General features: G+C 42.7%; 1 protein-coding gene across 1 annotated transcript in view; it reads right to left on the bottom strand.

Annotated features, from left to right (window-relative positions):
• Positions 1-203: 203 nt before the first annotated feature.
• si:ch211-236l14.4 (SITS-binding protein) overlaps positions 204-18,984 on the bottom strand; it is a 32,010-nt gene continuing 13,229 nt past the window's right edge. The window contains exons 4-11 of the mRNA XM_049574830.1: positions 16,321-16,528; positions 15,984-16,134; positions 9,112-9,309; positions 8,440-8,708; positions 8,186-8,322; positions 7,033-7,154; positions 3,667-3,846; positions 204-3,504 (exon numbers count right to left, since the gene is read on the bottom strand). Of these exons, the coding sequence (XP_049430787.1) occupies positions 3,331-3,504; positions 3,667-3,846; positions 7,033-7,154; positions 8,186-8,322; positions 8,440-8,708; positions 9,112-9,309; positions 15,984-16,134; positions 16,321-16,528 (1,439 nt within the window). The 3' untranslated portion in view covers positions 204-3,330. The remainder of the gene's footprint in view (positions 3,505-3,666; positions 3,847-7,032; positions 7,155-8,185; positions 8,323-8,439; positions 8,709-9,111; positions 9,310-15,983; positions 16,135-16,320; positions 16,529-18,984) is intronic.

The following is an 18,984-nucleotide window of genomic DNA, read 5'->3' as shown; positions in this document are numbered from 1 at the left end:
ACATAGTGTACAACATGGAAGTGTACTAAGTGAAATATCTGAATTGAGACACAGCACATATCTTTCTGAGAAGAAAAGCTTCTCCACTTTCTCATCCAACCTGTTCCCTTAGCACTGTCACTGCTAATACATAAAATGGAGATGTCTTGAAATAAGTGTGCACTAAATTACTCAAAGTGAAGTAAGAAAAATGTAAACTTTATTGCAACTTTGTCATTCTAAGTTCTCTGATTTACAGAAGAGAAAAACACTTGTAATGGCACAGTCATCGTAATATGTACATTGCTGATACTGCAATAATCCAGACACTCATGTTGTCCAGATTTAAGAGTGGCATATTAAGGCACATGATTCGCTCAGTCTGTAGAGGGAAGGAATAACACATCAAAGCTTTTCCTGCAACTTATATGTGAACATACCACAGCATTCCATAAAAGTATTAGAACGGGGAACCAGAAAAGCTCCCCGCACGAAGGGCTCGGTTGGGAAATCACAGTTTGTCCATTGTACATTCAGCTCTGGGAGAGATTAAGACGTTGATGTGTTCACAACATACTGCGTTGCACTAAGACATTTGGTGATTTGATAAGCTTCAGTAGACCTGAGTGTTGGAGTTGATACAGTAAACGTGTTGGATGAAAGTGACACAATCAATTTAGTGGTAAAGCATTCACTAAGGTTTCAGAGTCTGTATCATCACTGCCGGCCAGTTAAGATCGTCTCGTGAAGAACAAATCAATAAAGACAACTAACTAACAAACTGTACATAGAGCAATGCATCATGGGGCAAAGGTGATTACATTTCTCCATGAAGAGAATCAGTTATCTCATTCACATATCATTTGCTGAAAGCATTTAGTCAGGGTTGAAACCAAATACAAAATGATCTGACATAAGTAATCCTACTGAGCTAAAGCAAGCGATGGAAATGGATGTGATTACAATGACAGTCCAAAGAATGAGATACTCATCAGGGTTTATGTCAAATGGCCACTGCATCTCTGTGACTTTTTAAAAATCAATCCAAGATGGTTGCAATAAAAAGACGTCTGACCTATGAGAGCATCCTATTTATGTATTTTGGGGTCTAAAGAGCTCTTTCCCCCTTGCCGTCTTATTAGAGGAAGTTTGACATTTTGGGAAATGCACTTATTTGCTTTCTTGCTGAGATGTAAATGAGAAGATTTGATACCACTCTTGTATCTGTATCATAAATAGGACGTCTCCAGCCAGGAGACCGTTAGTTTAGCATGAAAACTGGAAACTGGAGGAAGTTGCTGCTTCTGTTCAAGAAATAGTCCAACACATAACCTAACCTGCAGAGGCATACAGTAGAGGACAAAGAGGAGGCTGTTGGGAATATCAACATTTTCCTCATGCAAAGTATAAAATTACCAAGAATAACTTCTAAAATCCCAATATATTAACCTAAACCTAAACTAACCACCCACCAAAAAATGAACTTCCATGGCCTCTCCCATTTCTGAAAACATCAGCAATCACATTACAACTCGTAAATTCAGAGCTTCTAGAAAATTTCTCATGTTCATACGAACTCCTCTCGTGAACACGGTAAACACAACCCCATAGAGTGGTGCAGGGATGAGGGTTTTTTTTTTTAAGGTTGACATGGAAGTTAGCTTTGTCCTGGTTCCCTCGACAAAAAAGCCTGTGGGATTTTTCTACTGGATTTTGAATTATTGCTGAAAATAAGCTCTGCTGCAAACAAATTTTATGATACTTATGTTACATTCAGCACAAGAATCTTCACAAACTAACACCACTTTCATGATTTTTTAAGCAAAATGCAATTGCTAGAAGTAAAAAACTAACGTTAGGCTATAAACAAACTACATTACAGCCAGATGACTTAATGTTGCCACCACAGCGTGGCTGTAAAGGCGTTTTCTGCGTGATGGTGTTCTAAAGTCTCATTTAGCCACTTTTTAGTGATCGGCTTTTTTAAGATATCTAAAAGCTTAGAAATTCACAAGTGGGGAATATACTGATGTATTTTATATCAGCGAACAAAACGTGAAAGTCTCTAAAGCTTGTTTTAACCACAGATCTTATTTCAGGCATCTAACCAAAAAAAACTATAGACTTCAAGATGAGGGAACCATGGTTGCAAAAATACTAACTCATTTCCAGGTTTTAGAACTCATTCCTGCAGCACTCTATTTGGAGCCAGCACACGCAGTCTGCCTGCAGTAGGTTATTATTTACCCTACAGGCGTGACAGCGGTATCGACCTTCTAATCTAACTCCCTGCAATAAAGAAAGTAAGAGTATTTCCCAGCATGTCAAACTATCTGTTAAAAATGTAATTTCAACCTATGTGGTGTCGTCAACAAGGCTTTCCTCAGACACTCATGAAAGAGCATATCAACACAACATCAGACAGACTTAATAAAAAATGAGCAGCCCTTCTAAAAGCCCTTACTACAGCAGGTTAGTAAGAAGGTTACATCTAATCTAAATTCAAATATAGCCAGAGTTACAATTACAGTGGCTTGGCCTCAAGTTCATCTGGCCTACAGTACTAAGGGACATTCAGACATGTCCAACGGAGTGGTATGTTGATAAATAAAGTGAAACTACTCTAAGAATAAGTGCTATGTATAAGGGGTGATAGGCTGTTGTGTCTGATGACTCTGTAAAGCAGTCAAAAACCATAACTTGAGGTACATTCATAAAATATCAGCCCGTCGGCCTGAAAAGTTCAAGTAAAAGCCTCTCCGATGAGTGAGCAAGACATATGGTACCATGGTGCGTCGGTCTCAGTACGAAGCTTTCTGTGAGCTAATTTCCTCCCAATAAGCCTGTTTTTTTCCTTCGTCCTTCGATATCTTCATTTGGTCTTCTTGAGAGATTCAAGCAAAACAATGGGCTTGCTTTGTTCCTCCTTATCAAGAGAGCCAGCAGCGACTAAAAATTTAAAGACTGTAGAAATGCAGTATGTAAACGCACAGATTTCTCCAGGACTTACATACAAAAAAAGGAAAAAAAAAAAAAAAAAAAAAAAAGGCAGAACAAATCAAAAAAGTCCGGAAACAAATCAGCCAAGAGGTAAAACCGATTAACATTTTAAAAAAGGAAGAAAAAAACTGTCACAAAGAGAAAAAAAAATCATTTTGTACTGTAAAGTGCAAGTATAAAAAAAAATCTTTCTACATATCGTCTCAAGCCTTGAGACAGGGTCAATGGTCTGCAGTGGAAAAGTGCAAGTTGAGAACAGCACGAGTAATTAAAAAAAAAAAAAAAAAAAAAGAATTTGATTCAAAACAGTAACAGGATAAGTCAGATGACTCGGCGGATCGGTCATGTGACTCAGCTTCTCCGTAAGAAAACAGCCACCTCCTCCAAGGGCACAGGATAGTCCTGTAGGAACGTCCCCCCGTCGAACACCTGAGCGTTCTGGCTGTCCTGCCACTGGAAGCCCCCATCAGGTAAGTAAATATCCCTCTGCACTGCCCCCCTCTCCACCACTGGTGCCACCAGGACCTGGAAACACACATCAGTTTGGTAAAAGTGAAATCAGATGTCAGGGAGATTGTACACTTAATTAGGGTGACATCAGGTTACAGCAGGGGGGTGACTCATATGCTACTGTATGCCAAGTATATTGGAACTCAATCCCTTCCCATCAGAACATCATTAAGTCACCTCGTCTCCGATGAGGAACTGGTCATCGATGGTGAAAGTCATGGGGTCGCTGGGACTGAGCCACCACATTGGCCGGTAGATGGGGTTTCCTGTCATCTGCCACTCCTCTGCATACTTCTCTATCAGTGGGATCACATCCCTCTGGTGCTTTGCTATGTATGCCCGTGTTAGGTTTAGCACCTGTAAGTCACAAATGGAGAGGGGTACAGATTATAGTAAAAATAACCAATTCTGTGCTGACATTAAGAGGCTATAGGGTGCTCATTTTTAAAAGCTGGGGTTAGGGTAATGGTGCAAAGGTAGTGGTATGCTGTAAAACTAGACAAGCTTAAGCCCCGTTTCCACAGAGCAGTATGGTACACATTCAGTTCAGTTCGGTCACATTTTTTCTGTTTCCACTGTGAAAAGTTGTGGATGACAACTTGGATGGATGGATGGACGACAATGATGACTTTTAAGGTGGAACATTTACTTGTTGTCTTACTCAATGTATGAATTGACGTGAATCCATCAACAGACCTTAAATTTCACTGTGCCAACTTTGACCATTACTGTACTTTTTATTGTCTCTCTCGGATGACATACACTTTTAGTAATGAGTCTTCAAGAGTTCAAGAATATTCATTTTGACCGGATTATGTGAACAGCATATATCCCCATCCTCGCTCTGAGAAAAAAACATGCCACAGAGCATTGCTCCTGTGGGCTCCAGCAACACTAAACCCCTGAGCTTGCCTGAGAAGGACTAAATGCACAAACCGCTATTTCTAAAAATCCCATGGAGAGAGACTCTCACTGCACCCTGTCCTACCTTGCTCTGAAAATGTTGGCGTACAACCTTGTTCTGCGGACGATAAACAAGGTGCAGATTGATAAAGGAGGAAATACAGTGAGTACTGGACGGAGCAGTGAGTGACAACAACCCCGCCCACATTTTAGAGTACTGTTTGCGGTGGAAACCCTGTGGTCTATTTACCATGTCTGAAGGGTTACTTTTGGTTCTATACCAAAAGAGTTGGGTGGAAATGGGTCTTAAGGCATCCATTGGTACCAATCCCATCAGCATAGCTTGTTTGGAAGAGGGCTAAATAATGGTTGAAGATTAGGCAAAATTTTGGCAAGGGAGCAACTGGCATGGTCATTTTTTGAAAGGGTCCCTTAAGCTCTCACCTCAAGATATCTGAATGAAAATGGGAAAGACTCGCTGATACCCATTATCAGCGAGTCTTTCGTAAACTTGAGAAGGCAGGTTCCCTTTTGTTTCTTACTATGAAAGTGCTCCTTCATATTAAAGCTGTATATTTGTCTTTTTAAGGAAAAGGACACCTTGCCTAGTTGAAGAAGAATTAATCGCCTAACATGTAGAGATACAAAACATATTAAAACAGGATTGTTGTGGGACTCAAAATGGTAACGGCACTGGTATAAGTCTATGGACATCAGATAATTAATAAAATGTAATATCTGTAAAATAAGAAAGTATTTCAGTATGCAGCACTTTGACTGGCCATAGTGACATAGTTTTCAACTAGCCTTTATACTTACATTCCTGAAATGCAGTTATGGCTTTTGGTTTTGTTGTGCCACCCAAATTTTCAGTGGCCCCATCTGACCACCCCTATGACCTAAATATATTTTCAAGAAATCTAAAGTAAATGAAAAAAATGAAACAAAAAAAGCCATTTCCTTAACTAAATCATCTGACTGAAGGATTTCAGGACAAGAAAAATATTGACAACGAGCTCTGCAAAAGCCATTTGTGCCATCTCTGCACCCAGACATGCAGTCAGAACTTAAGAGCAGCTCATTGTTGACTTAGTGGTTTAACACTCCAAGTCGTCCTCTTGTCTCCCTCTGTCAAGCATTCCTGGAAGGGTCACATCCTCTTCAGTGTCCCATGACAAAAACAAAAACGTGACCGCATCTATAAAAAATGTCTTTTTATGAGCTTGGTTTGAGAGCATTTGTAGGAATGAGCTTGAAGTCACAGCCTGGGTTTGAGTGGATCTTTCTCTAATTGAGAAGCCAGGCATGTGTGTGGGTTTGTGGCTTTATTGCTATTTGATTCCAATGTGGTCGCTGCCGTGACCTGTCTGTGACTGAAGTATCACACATTCTGGAAATAAAGGTGCGCCACATTAAAACTACAGTAAAACACCCATTAAAAAAAAAAAGACTCATTTATCACGTGTAACACAGCAGTCTAGTCTCTAAAATTTCTTCTCAGTCTCACTTCATCCGAGTTTATAAGTTGAGGGCCACGCAAGAGACCCAAATGGAAAACATTGCTGCTGTCAAATGTCTAGCTGTCCAAAAGGCCTATTTTTATCTTTGTCACGCAACGCAAGTCATAACCAATATATTTTGCTGCCTCAGTCCTCTCCTCGTGGAAAAAAGAAAAGCCGTTGATCACTCCCACTCTGTCACACTTGTCAATTACTCATGGAAATCTTAATTGCCATAATAAAGTATTTTTCCAAGACTTGTCCTTAAATTCATTATCATTCCTGCCGAAGTGGCTCTTGAGAGTGAGAGTGAGCCATAAATCTAGAGGAGGAATTGTAATTCGGAACAGATGGACTCTTAACCACAGGTGATGTCGGGAGGGGGCCAGGCAGTCGCCCCTACTGAGGGAAGAAGGGAAGGGCAGCGGAGGGGAGGGGGATAAAATAGCCCTAACCCTCTTGACAAGCATCAAGTGCTTTTCTGTTCGGGAACCTGAGCCGTAAAAGCTATCGATATCTGTCACCAGACTCTCTGAGATTGCAGGCTTTGTTTTCCTGCCATGCACGGTGAACAGTACATTCCTGATTTCCAGCGGAGAGGGTCAGGGTTTTAGTCCTGGCTCTCATGCTGTCACGTTTGAGTTCTGATAGTCCAGGTCTCAGCAGCCTTCACACTCCTCTGCAAAACACACCGGTGGGAACTTCTCAGCACTGACCCTCAAAACTAAGGAGAGGCTGCTGGGTCAATAAACTCTCCCTCTCTCGCCTCTTTTCATAAGCAACTTTAGCCACTCTGCAAGAAGGAAGGATAATCTCCCTTTCCATTTAAGAACATCTAATTGGCAGCATTCACACATCACTTCACTTGATCTCTCTCACTGTAAACCTTCACAAATGAAAATCTTGTTTTTAGTCCAGAAAAGAATGTGAACACCTCTTTTCTTTTTGCTGATGTAATCATTTTAATGTGGATAAGGCAGATGTAATGACAGCTCCTCAGCCTGGAGCTGCAGGGTTGGCCAAAGTACGGTCAAGAGGAAAGAGTTGCTGGGTTAGAGGGTGGCTACATGAAGTGCTCTGACTGCTTCGTAATGTGTTTTTCATTGTAGTTTTTTCCATAATCACAATTCTAGTTGCATACCCGGTCCTCTCCGCAGACCCAGGGTGGCGTATGGAAGCTGATAACAGGGAGAAAGGCTGTGATCTCCAGCCAACGGATGAACAACTCCTCATCTGTGACCAGGTCTCCAGACAGAGAGCCACCTGTAGGTGAAGAGAGAGGAATGGGCAGAGGCAGAAATTAAGACACATTAGTTGAACAGTTAAGAACTGATATTGTATTCATTCTCTGGCTTTTGAAATTGACTTATTCAAAAAACATGCATGTGAGCTGGGTGATTTCGGGGAAGCGGAAAGTCCCATTTTCATGTGTACTGTATATTTTTTGGCATTTTTGCCTTTATTAGAAAGGAGAGTCCAGCACGAAGTGGGGAGAGAGACCGGGGATGACACGCAGCAAAGGTCCAGAGTTGGAGTCAAGCCTGCAGCTGCTGAGGCAAGGACATAGCCTTTGTACAGTACATGGGGCACCCGCTCTACCAGGTGTGCTGAGGGCGTCCTCACATACCAAAGTCTGGGGCTACCTTACAACTTGCTGAAACCTGGAAAGGCTGGTCGAACCACTTGTAAAGATTGTTTCCAACAACTTGTCCAGATTTTTTAGTCTCTGCGCTCATTAAGCAGCATAAACCTTACGGCTGAGTAAACACAACACGCTGAACAACTGGTCATTAACGACTTGGGATTTGGCAAAAGACGACCCCGAAAATCCTGCAAAACAGCACTTGTCACATACTAAAGACAAACTGGGACGGCAACCAGCAGCTTGAACTGATTATATGCAGAACAATTTGTGCTGAAATGGCCTTAAAAGGAGGGCAAAGGCTTATTGTGCGAGAGCCTGGATTGAGAAGTTTAGACAATGCAAATGGTATAGCCAACAGAGAGCATTTGAGGTGAGTGAACTTAAGGTAAGTCTGTTTATTGACACACGTGATGTAATCAGTCGCTGATGACAGTCACAAATATCAAACATGTTTCAAAAATCTTTATGAGATTGACTGGCAGAAACTGGATCTAAAGACTTCGGAAATATGGATTTATCTGCCGATTGTCAACAGGTGACAGGGATGGATGAGACATATGAGAAGAATTATGCACTTTTTTCATGAAATATTAAGAACTGGACTGTCGTATTAGAGATGAAAAAGATGACCCATAGGCTGTGGTATTACCTACTGCATCAGGAATGAGGAAGTTGTATCCCAGCAGAGTGTGGTGCAGCAGGGAGGGAATGATGCCCTTCAGGCCCATTGGGCTCCAGTCGGACTGCAAGGGGGTCATCTTCACAAAAAGAGGCTTGTGGCTCGACCTAAGACACATACACTATCATAGTAAGCAGAAGCAGAACAAGGACTCTCTACCTATAAATACTATCAGTCGGTACTGGGTAAAAATGGCAAACTGCAAAATGCGAGAGGGCTGTTACCGTGTCCCTGCTGTCACAATGGTGGAGTCTCCTATCCTTGTGGCCAGGTCGGCCAGCAGGCTGATGTACTTGTCGCCACTGAGAGCCTGCGACGGCCGCAGGGCTTGCTCCTCAAACAGATTCCCTTCGCCCCCCTCCAGCATGACGTACTCCATCCCCAAATGGGTCTGCAGGGATCCCACCCTGTCCAGGAACCAGCTCACCGCTCCTGGGTTGGTGATGTTCAGCTTAACGCAGAACTTTCCTCGCCACTGACTCATCACAGGGATCTGAAGGATAGAAAGTACAGAGTTCATTTTACAGAGCTTCTATTTTGGTAATTAATTATGAACCTCAGTGCCTCTGCTGTTGCAGTGATAGATTTTCTGGATTAGGCCATGTTCACACTGCTCTGCTTTTTATCAGACTGCAACTAGTGAATGGAGACAGGCTGCGGGGCAGATGGAAAGTGCTCACTTTGGAAAAAGTTCTGCGTCTGGTTTCTTTTTATAAAGAGTGTTCTCGTAAGTTGAGGAAAGTTCAATGTTTTAGACATGGAATATGTTTTCTGTGAATGGACCAATCACAAGGTAGAGGAAGCAGAGTTCTCCCTCCTTACCACCACCAGCACCACAACAACAACCAGAATAAAATCACTTAAGTGCTTTTGAGTGTGTTGTGCTCAGGTCTCACCAGCTGTCCCTGAGGGGCTGAGGGGAGACTGAGCCAGTAGGCCTCAGTGCCATCCACGAGGGAGGTGTGGAACTGCGTGGTGTCCACGCCCAGGAAAGGGGACAGGGTGATGGAAATGTTAAGAAGCTTGACAAGTGGGAGGTCCCTGGTCAGTCTCTTGGACATCCCCCTTTTCCTGCTGTTGAGGTAGTCATGGTCCTACAGAGACACAGAGATACACTGCCATAACTGCATGAACAGACCTGAAACATCAGCACTTTGCATTGCGAGAGGCAGTCTGTACCAACATCATTTAACAGTAGCTGAATCAGCAACTGCCCATATTGCATCAAAATAACTATAATACAATTCAATGCACTAATTGAATAATTTTAATGTTCATTAACCGGTACAAAAAATTGCTTTATGTTAGGTACAGACACACTGATCTCTCCATGTGGACACATTGCTTTGCAAACTGGTATCTGTGACAATACAACCTCTGCCAGAACCTTTGAACATATATCATAATCCTTTGGAATTCGCTTGGTAAAGTCAAACACAGATTTCAGGTTACATAACTGTGGAACGAAACCTTTTAAGAATACAAAGACTGACCCCAGGAGGTGAACCGGCTGTGAGAAGAAAGAGTAGATTAGCACATCTTATGTAATTTCTTAGAATGTTTTTTCGTTTTGTTCTGCTTCTTTCCCGAATTTAAACTACACATAATTGTCAAAATACTAAAAACTAAAGAGGACTAAAACATAGAAAGCATCTGGTCTTGTTTTGTGAAAAGCTGCATATTTAGTGTCAAAGGAATAGGTTTAGAAACATTGCAAATGTATTACAGGGGGCCGATGCTTTTCTTTATTTCTGTCATATATATGTTATAATGATGGATGTTCATTTTAAACATGGCCAACATTTCAAATAATGAGGTAAAAGTATATAAAAGTAATCCCTATGAGCAAAACCATCAGGCTTCAGACCATCCTGACTACTCTGTTTCCAACTATTGTTTTCTACTTTGGCTCATGATGGATTTCTTAATATGGTCATCTGCTCCAGCTGCAAGTGTTTACATTACATAGCCTAAATTGCTACATAGAGCTACATGCTAACCTCACGGAAACATAATCTTGGTTGCCAATGTTGCTGAAATATGTCCGGTGGTTGGGAAGTTTGGGGTTAAAAAGGTTATATTGCTGATTTTTACTGTAAAAAAGTGTAACTATACTCTGTTACAGTCATTCCCCTGGCTGCAATGATGGTACAGAGACACCAAGAACGCAGATGCCAAAGACCTGGAAACACTGACCAATCAGAGCAGACCATTTGTCTTTTTTTTTTGGGGGGGGGGGGGGGGCTAAAGAGACAGGACAGAGGGTGAATACAGGTGTTCCAGCACAGGCAGTATGAGAAAAGTAAAAATGGGTTTTGAACACTGAAGCATGTAAACGTACTGGTAGAAACCCAAAATACAGATGTGAACCTGAAAATGAGCATAATAGGTCCACTTGAATAACTCCAGTGTTCCAAAGCCTGCAGTTCCAAGATAATAGGAAACTGGAAGGGAAAGGTCGCGGTGTGACTGATCATTTATGGACACTTGTCAATATATAGAGTGAAAGAAAAGACTAGTTTTTCATTTTTCTTTACAGACATTATTGTGGCCCGTCACACTTCTTCAGAACCTTATACCTCACAAATAACTTAAAGTTCCATAACGCAGGTCTATACACTTGGCGGATTCTTTATGGCATTTATGCCTTGTGGGTGACCTGTGAGTGTGTGACGTGTGCTTCGTTGTGTATGTGGAGGGACGCAGCTTTCTCGGGGTGTGTCATGGTGAAGACAGTATGCAGATAAAAGTGATGATAGTCATTTGAATTAAGTGTCTTGATAGACACAGAGGACATGAGATTGTGGTAAAGAGAAACTGTTGTTCACCACATGACACCCATCAACTGACGTGTTATTCCTCCCATTTCCTCCCCCCTTTTTCATCCTTTCACACCTTCTGATCCAGGAATGGGAGCCTACTGTAAGCATTGTGGTGTATATATAATAAACTTGACCTCTCTGATGGACAGATTGTGTGAAACTCCTCTGCCTCCTCTTCTGTTGCCACACGGTCCAGGTCAGATCGCAACATCGAGCTGATGTCAGGATCACCTACTCAAGTTAGTCTTGGCTCACATCCCTTCTAATCCCAACACACCCAATTCTTCGCCGTCCCACGGTTACCACACTCGGAGCAACCTGAGATCAGTTAGGGGAGCCTCTGTTTGTCTTCTCTCAGCTATATTTGTTTTGTAATGGAATATCACAGGGTATTGACTTAGATCCACTCAAGAGTGGTCCTGGTGGTCTCTTGTTTCCAGGCAGTTCCCTACAACTTTCAAGGAAAGTAACTGGATAAATGTGAACCGATGATGATAAACATCACCTGCCCTTTTGTATCACACACCAGATACTGTATGGACTAATGAATCATGAAGTTTAGAATACCTGAAACGTATTAGATGAGCCTGATATATCACATTTACAAGCTTAAAGACAGAACTTAAAAATGTGGCCTGCAGGTAGTGTGGTCTGCACTCAGGGAAACAAATTTTTCAACATTTTTTTTCTACGTTGTGACATTTCTGTGAACCTGTCCTCCCTCCTTCGCCTCCCGCCCGTCTCCAGCTTTCTGGAGATCCACTTAAGAAAACTCTTTCATCTCTGTCCTTGACCAGTTCTGAGCCTGTGACCGATGAACCCTCACCAGCCTCACAGCCCAGATGGTTGAAGAGGAGGATTATAGGAGTCTACAGCTACATGGTGTAAGAAACAGCCAAATAAAGAGAGGATGAAGAAATGAACACTTGTACCAATAGAGATAAGCATAGTAGTAGGCTACTGTAAAGTATCTCTGCTGGTACAAATTTAAAGGAATACTTCATCCCCCCAAAGACCATTTGTTGTCTATTTCAATTACTCACCCACTGTTGCGTTAAAATCTCTTAGACAATGTTGTTTTTCTCGCATGCCTCCGATAAACAAAAAAATCTTGATGAATTGAAGTCATAGGTGACCACATTTAACAACAGAAAAACTAAAAACATCTGATTACAAACACTCACAACATCAATGCAGTAAAATCAAAGTCTTAAGTATAATCGAAGTCTTGCCATAGAGACAGCTCTTTCAATTGGGGAACTGAACTACAAGTGAAACTTAGGGTGCTTTCAGACCTAAAGTTGTCTTGCTTTGGTCCAAATCAGGGACTAATTTTGTCACAAAGTTGCATAATTGCCCAGAGTTGGTTCGTGTTCTCACGGCAGCATTTACAAGCGGACCAGATAAAATGCCTTGTGTGAGAAAGCTGCTCTTGATTGGTCATAAGGAAGTGAACAAGACGTTGAAGAAGAGTAGACTTGCAAGATAAATGCGACACTTTCTAATGTCACAATGGAGGGACAACTACGCAGGTTGATTTTAGTGCTGGTCATTATGTACTATATTGCTGTCATTGTTCATTTTAGGCAAATCATACAGATTGAAAACGAGGCACGGCTCCAACTAGAAAACAATGTTTTAATGCATTGGATGTGCTGAATGCGCATATTAAAGGGAAATTTCGGTTTATTTCAACCTGTCTCCTATTGTCCTAAATTTGTTTCAAGTGACTAGTGACATAAAAATAATAGTTAGCATGTTAGCCGTTAGCCTAGATACAGCTGGGGCGCATAGTAGCGTCAGACCTGTTAAAACGCAAGTGAACGGGCATACTTCAAGTGCAAATTTAGTCCACTAAACAAGCTTTTTTTCCACAAAGACTGCCTCATATCGTTAGGATAAATGTCATAGAACATATAGAAAACGACATGTAAACGTGTTGTCTTACCTTACTGGTGTGGTGCCATGTTTGTTTACCATCTAGCTCTGCTTTCCAAAGCGCGGCCGAAATATCGCGAGAACAAGCAGCGACAGCTGGAAGGCAGAACCGGACAGTAGCCTGAAAAGTTCATTCATTTATTTTATGAAAGATTTATAGAATAATGGCTGACTTTTTGCCAGACTTTGACTTTGTGGAGGAGGAATTTGATTTTGCAGAGTTTGATGGCCGCCCTTATTTATTTGAGCCAGAATACACTGACGAAGAGCTTCGTGAAATTGAAGAACCAGAGGAGGAGAGAGAGAGAGGTGCAACAGGTAGAGGACGAGAGAGGAGGAATGGCTGCTGCAAGGCTGCGTAGCTCTGGAGATTGGTGGTGTACCTGTGAATGCTGTGCCCCAGTGCCCACAGAGGAGGAATGCCTCTGTTGCAAGGAATGGGACTGGTTGCAGCCTTATCTTCAAGGTCTGGATGTGACCGAGGACGAGACACCTCCACCTGGAGTAGTATCCAGCTGGGCTTTATCTAGAGCTCGCAAGATATATTTTGGCCATGCTTTGGAAAGCAGAGCTAGATGGTAAACAAACATGGCAGCACACTGGTAAGGTAAGACAACACGTTTACATGTCGTTTTCTATATGTTCTCTGACATTTATCCTAACGATATGAGGCGGTCTTTGTGGAAAAAAGCTTGTTTAGTGGACTAACTTTGCACTTGAAGTATGCCCTTTCACTTACGTTTTAACAGGTCTGACGCTACGGCTGTATCTAGGCTAACGGCTAACATGCTAACTATTATTTTTATGTCACTAGTCACTTGAAACAAATTTAGGACGATAGGAGACAGGTTGAAATAAACCGAAATTTCCCTTTAAGGCAGTACAGGAGGAGGCACGCATTAATAATCCTGGAACATGCTCTTGTTTATTTAACCCAAACAATGTGTAATCCGACTGCACTTGGTTTGGATCGAGGTCGGAACATGTTCTCACTACAAACAAACCGCACCAGTGTTCGTTTGTAACCAAACCAAGACCACCTCTTCAAGAAGGTCTCGGTCTGGTTGTTTTGGTCCACACCTGACTGCGATTGCTGTGTTCACACCTGCCCAAAGAACCGCACTTAGGGGGCAAACCAACTTGAGTTCAATTAAACTGAACCAAACAGGACAGGTGTGAAAGCACCCTTACATATGCTCTCTTCAAAGCCAGACTCCATTGACATAAACAACAGTTTTACCTGGCTGAACACACAAGCTGCTGGTCTACCACTGCCACAATCAGTCAGATTATTTGTGTGACCTCAGTAAATCCGAGTTTACCCTACACAAAGAAACTTCATGCTTTGTGTGAGGTAGTTTTCTTCACAAATTGAACATAACATGGAGGGAGCAACTAAAATGATCATTCGAGAGTTGTAGTTTTTATTTGAATGAGCTGATCCAATGAAACTCTCTTCTTTAAAGTGCCAGATAGATATTGAATCTGATTGTGAAAGAGAAATATTTGGTCTCAAAAAAGTGAAAGGCCCCAGTGAAATGGCACCTTACTTTTTGATTAAAGGGCCAGTGTGTAAAATGGGTTGAAAACAGTGACATCAGTGGTCAAATTCTAGATTGCAGGGCTCACTCGCTCACCCCTCCCGTCGGGTAAATGACGGCGGCCTAGTAGGGACAAAAAGCCTTGCACACGAGGAGCGTTCGGGAAAAAGGCCCGTTTATTTGAGCACTCCAGAAACTCCGGTAACACTCCAGGGGGTAAAAGACTAAGTCCCAAACTCTGACTCTTCTAGCGTAACAGACACATGTCATAACTTTACACACATACTCTTTTACCATACCGAGTGGGGACCCCCCTCCCCTCTCTACTCCACCAATCTCCAGCCCGCACACTGACTGACTGTCAGTCACTGTAGCCGGTAAACAAAACTCAGCTGTTTATTTAGCCTAGCGATATCTCCGGACTATAGTAGCTGCAATGGACGACTTTGAATGTGATTTTGAAGAGTTTCTTGTAGCGGACACAGACCCAGAGCCATACCTGTTTGAGCCGGAGCATACAGATGAGGAACTCCACGTGTTTGATGCTGAGTGGGCGAGAAGAGAGGCTGAATGCACAGAATGGGATTCGGTGCTACTGCTACCATTGTTGGGGAGATATATCACCAGGAGGAAAAGCGCTGCAGAGAGTGCATCACAAGGAGTGAAGTTGCGTCTTCTTTTCCTCGCAGATGACGGTTCGGGTTCATTCTCTCCTGTTGCGTGGTAAGTGTGGTCCATTCGCAAACTTTATAACTAAAAAAACTTTTCTCTACTCTCTATCGACGAACTACTAACACTCTCTGCTGTTTCCTCCTCCTCCTTCCTTCCTTCCGCTGTCTTCGTTGGTTCATTTATACACGCGACATGCGTTCTCTGGCTGGCTGGATTGTCCGCTCGGGCTGATTTACATACATGGCGGCGCAAGATGGCGACCTCTCTAAAGCAAGGCCCTTGATTGATATATATATATGTATATATATATATATATATATATATATATATATATATATATGAAAGCATAATTATAAGGCTACGAAAACAAATTTTATTTTATAGCAATTATACACTTGTATAAACATATTAATGGGTAGAATATTCAGATTCAGATTCAGATTGACAATAAACCATGCCAAATATTACACACTGGCCCTTTAATGTATTTTCCGTTGAAACACACTATTGAAATAGGGCATGAACTAAAAAGGTAAAATTAAACCAACAGGCTATTTTTGTAGGGAGAGCGACTGTTATTTTGATTCATTCAAAAATATGTGATGTTTTTATTTTGTCTTCAGATTTTTGCCCTTTGATTCTGTAGAGACCGTTAAAATTCTTTTTTCTTTTTTCATCAGGATGAACATTACACTTTGTGTTATCTTTGGTTCTGCCTTCCTGAGGTTTAACTCAACCAAGTAAGTGAGAATTTGAGGCTGGTGGTACAGAGACAGCACGGTGAGGGGAACATACCATTTCAGAGAGGAGGGTGGTGGAATGTTCATTGAGGCTGATGACTCCCTCCCCTAGCTGGTGTCTCCTCAGACGATTAGAGAAGGTCCTCAGCTCCCTCTCCACCTTCGGCCCTGAATCCATGTTGGCGAGCAGCTTCCAGAACGGCAGCCTACAGCACACACAGAGGGATCATACACATCCTGGATGGATTTTTAGTTTATGACCCCCTAAATACCCACAAAGTTTCAGTCAGTGCTCACACATGCACCACTGTTTGACTTCTTGGTATTTTGACAAAACAGAAGCCCCCTCAGGCGAGGAAGTCACTGCTAATCTGAATCTTAACTGAACTAACCACAGTGCGTTCATGTTGGGTAGCTCCCTGTTGTGCTGGGAGAGTTGCTGCACTGCTTCCTGGTGAGCAGCTCTCACGTTGTGGGCCACACACACGGTGTACTGCAGAGGGAGACGCTCCATACTGGGCAGCGACTGCAGGCAGAACTGCTGCCTGCTGTCCACCCCAAGCTGCAGGGGAATATCAGGAGATACAAGCACTGCCACACCTGCAGGGTGGAAAGCAGACAGGAGAGGGCACAGGATGTTAGTTCATTACACCACGCTCGTCAGAAATCCACAGAGAATCAGATAAACACATGATATAACGTCTCGCTTCAAACAGATAGAAGGCGGGCCTTGACGTAAAGCAATAAAAAGGAGTGTAAGTATGAGACGTCCACTGCGGATTCCTCTTATATGACATAGTGCGCGAGTGATACTGAGACCAGGATGAGTGTGACGGATGGAGTGTTGTGGGAGGTAGAGTGTGGGCTGTGTCAGCTGATATTGCTCCACTCAGATGTGAGAAAAACACTCCCTAGAATGAGATATAGCAGTATGTGGTTAGATGAGTTTACACCAGGGCTGCTGGCAACTTCTGAGTAGGTAGGTTACACTGCACACCAATGAGAGGAGCCTCGGATATATATCCAAAGTCACATTGAAGATAAAGTCAGTTTTAATCCAGATCACATCTCTTATTCAAAACTGACAAAAGCAGCTCGGAGGAAGCGGAGCTGCGATTAAATCAGCCAACTTTAGCCTTCTGAAAATCTTGTTTTTCCTCCTACTGTATGTATATGACGCCTTTTAGAGGCTGTGTGAAATGATATAATTATGCGAGGCAGATAATTGTGTCCGCAGATGTAGCTGCCCTGCAAGGAATGCCTAGTCCCTCTCAGGTTACTCCTACCCCCCTATCCTCACCACTTCTCACCCGTCCTGACTCCCACCTTCTCCCTCCCAACTTTAACTACCTTCCTCTCCTCACTGCTCCGCTTTACTGTGCTGTGTGTCTGTTCCATCTCAGGTCAGCGCAACCCAGCCAGTATCGATCAGACCCTCCAACCCAGACTGTGACCTCCAGTTTTTGCACAATTCATTCAAAGCAGCCAAACTGGGATTTGGGATTTGGGAGGTGATCAATGAACAGATTAGGGTGCGAGACCTGTTTCCAAAGCAGGCAGACAGTCTGAGAACCCGGGCTGAGAGCTTGGCTCACTCCGGCCACCCTCTCTAGTTTCAATGGGCTTACTGTTCTCATGCAGGCAAGGACCAGGAGCAGGCAGGATACTCACGTACCGGTCCATAATCAGATTAATCGTTTCAGAGATCAGTGTTCAAGTGCGGCATAAAGCCGAGCACAGGGCAATTCTCACGTGTTTGCAATGGATAATGTCAAAGAGATACTGGTAACTCCTCAGCTGCCCCTCACAAGGTATAAAGTCACCTCTTAACTGCTTGTGTGGATTCATAATGGTGGATAAATGTGGATATTTGTGACAAACACTATTGTATATTTTAACCACATGGAATGAAATAGCTAAAATGTTTTTTTTTTTTTTTAAATAAAACACAGGTGCCATGAAACTGCACACGTCATTAATGTCCACATACAAGGGAGCAGAAAGTGGGGCAGTGGTGAAAATGTTATAGCTTTATGGAAGGATGGAAGTGGAACGCAGGCAGTGGAAACAGAGGCGACCAGCGTACACCAGACACCGAGCAGCCTTGTTGAATGATGTGCAGATACAGAAGGCTGCAAACAGTGTGTTTCACCAAAGTGCACACTGGGTGGAAAGTGGAGTTAAGGTTTGCAGGCATGATTTCTTGAGTCATAGTTAATTTTTATGGGAAATGACACTGCAGGGCCTCAAGGAAATGGGACAACGTGGTCCAAAACAGCTGTACCTTTTATTCCATCTTTGACTAAACACGGAGATTTGAATGATAAATACACTAAATCCTGTCTGATGTGTTTATGCAATCCCACTGAAAGGAGTTTGCATGTACTGGTATGCATTTTCAGTATAAAGGAGGGGGGACTCCTGATTGAAAATGAACTTCTAACCTCTCGTTCAGACAGAGCAGACTCTGGGGGTTGTGTTGGGGGAGCAGGAATCAATAAGTGTTATTTAAAGAAAGTGAAGCAGGTTTGAGGCCTTGAGTTACAGCCAAGGTGGGGTGCACAGGAGTTAAAGGGGAAGCGGAGAGAGGGGAGGGGGCTATTTTTAGAACAATTCCTTAAACACTCCAAGCTTCCCCCGAAATATTTTCCACTAGCTCTCAAAAGCAAAATTATATGCCCGGGCGACCGACCGTATCAGCTCACCTACACAGCAGCAGATAGGCCGATGTGAAAATGAATGAAGGTTATGGGGCAGATTTGAATGATTCAACACACACATGCCTCAATTTTTACAGCTGCTGAGCGAACACACAAATCAACTTCTTCACATACACACACACACACACACACACACACACACACACACACACACACACACACACGTGCATTCTCCCACACATTCACATGTACTTTCTTTAATAGGAAAATGTAGACTTCTAAGAAAAACAGAGCAGGACTTATGGGACCATAAAGGTTCTGCACTTCCTATGGCTCAGTCTGAGCCGAGCATTTAGAGGTGGTAGCGGAGATGACCCCGTGCACCTTCTGATGGGT

This window comes from Epinephelus fuscoguttatus, linkage group LG4 (assembly GCF_011397635.1).
Source record: "Epinephelus fuscoguttatus linkage group LG4, E.fuscoguttatus.final_Chr_v1".
NCBI classification, from domain to species: Eukaryota; Metazoa; Chordata; class Actinopteri; order Perciformes; family Serranidae; genus Epinephelus; species Epinephelus fuscoguttatus.
This window is presented reverse-complemented; position numbering and strand designations above follow the sequence as displayed.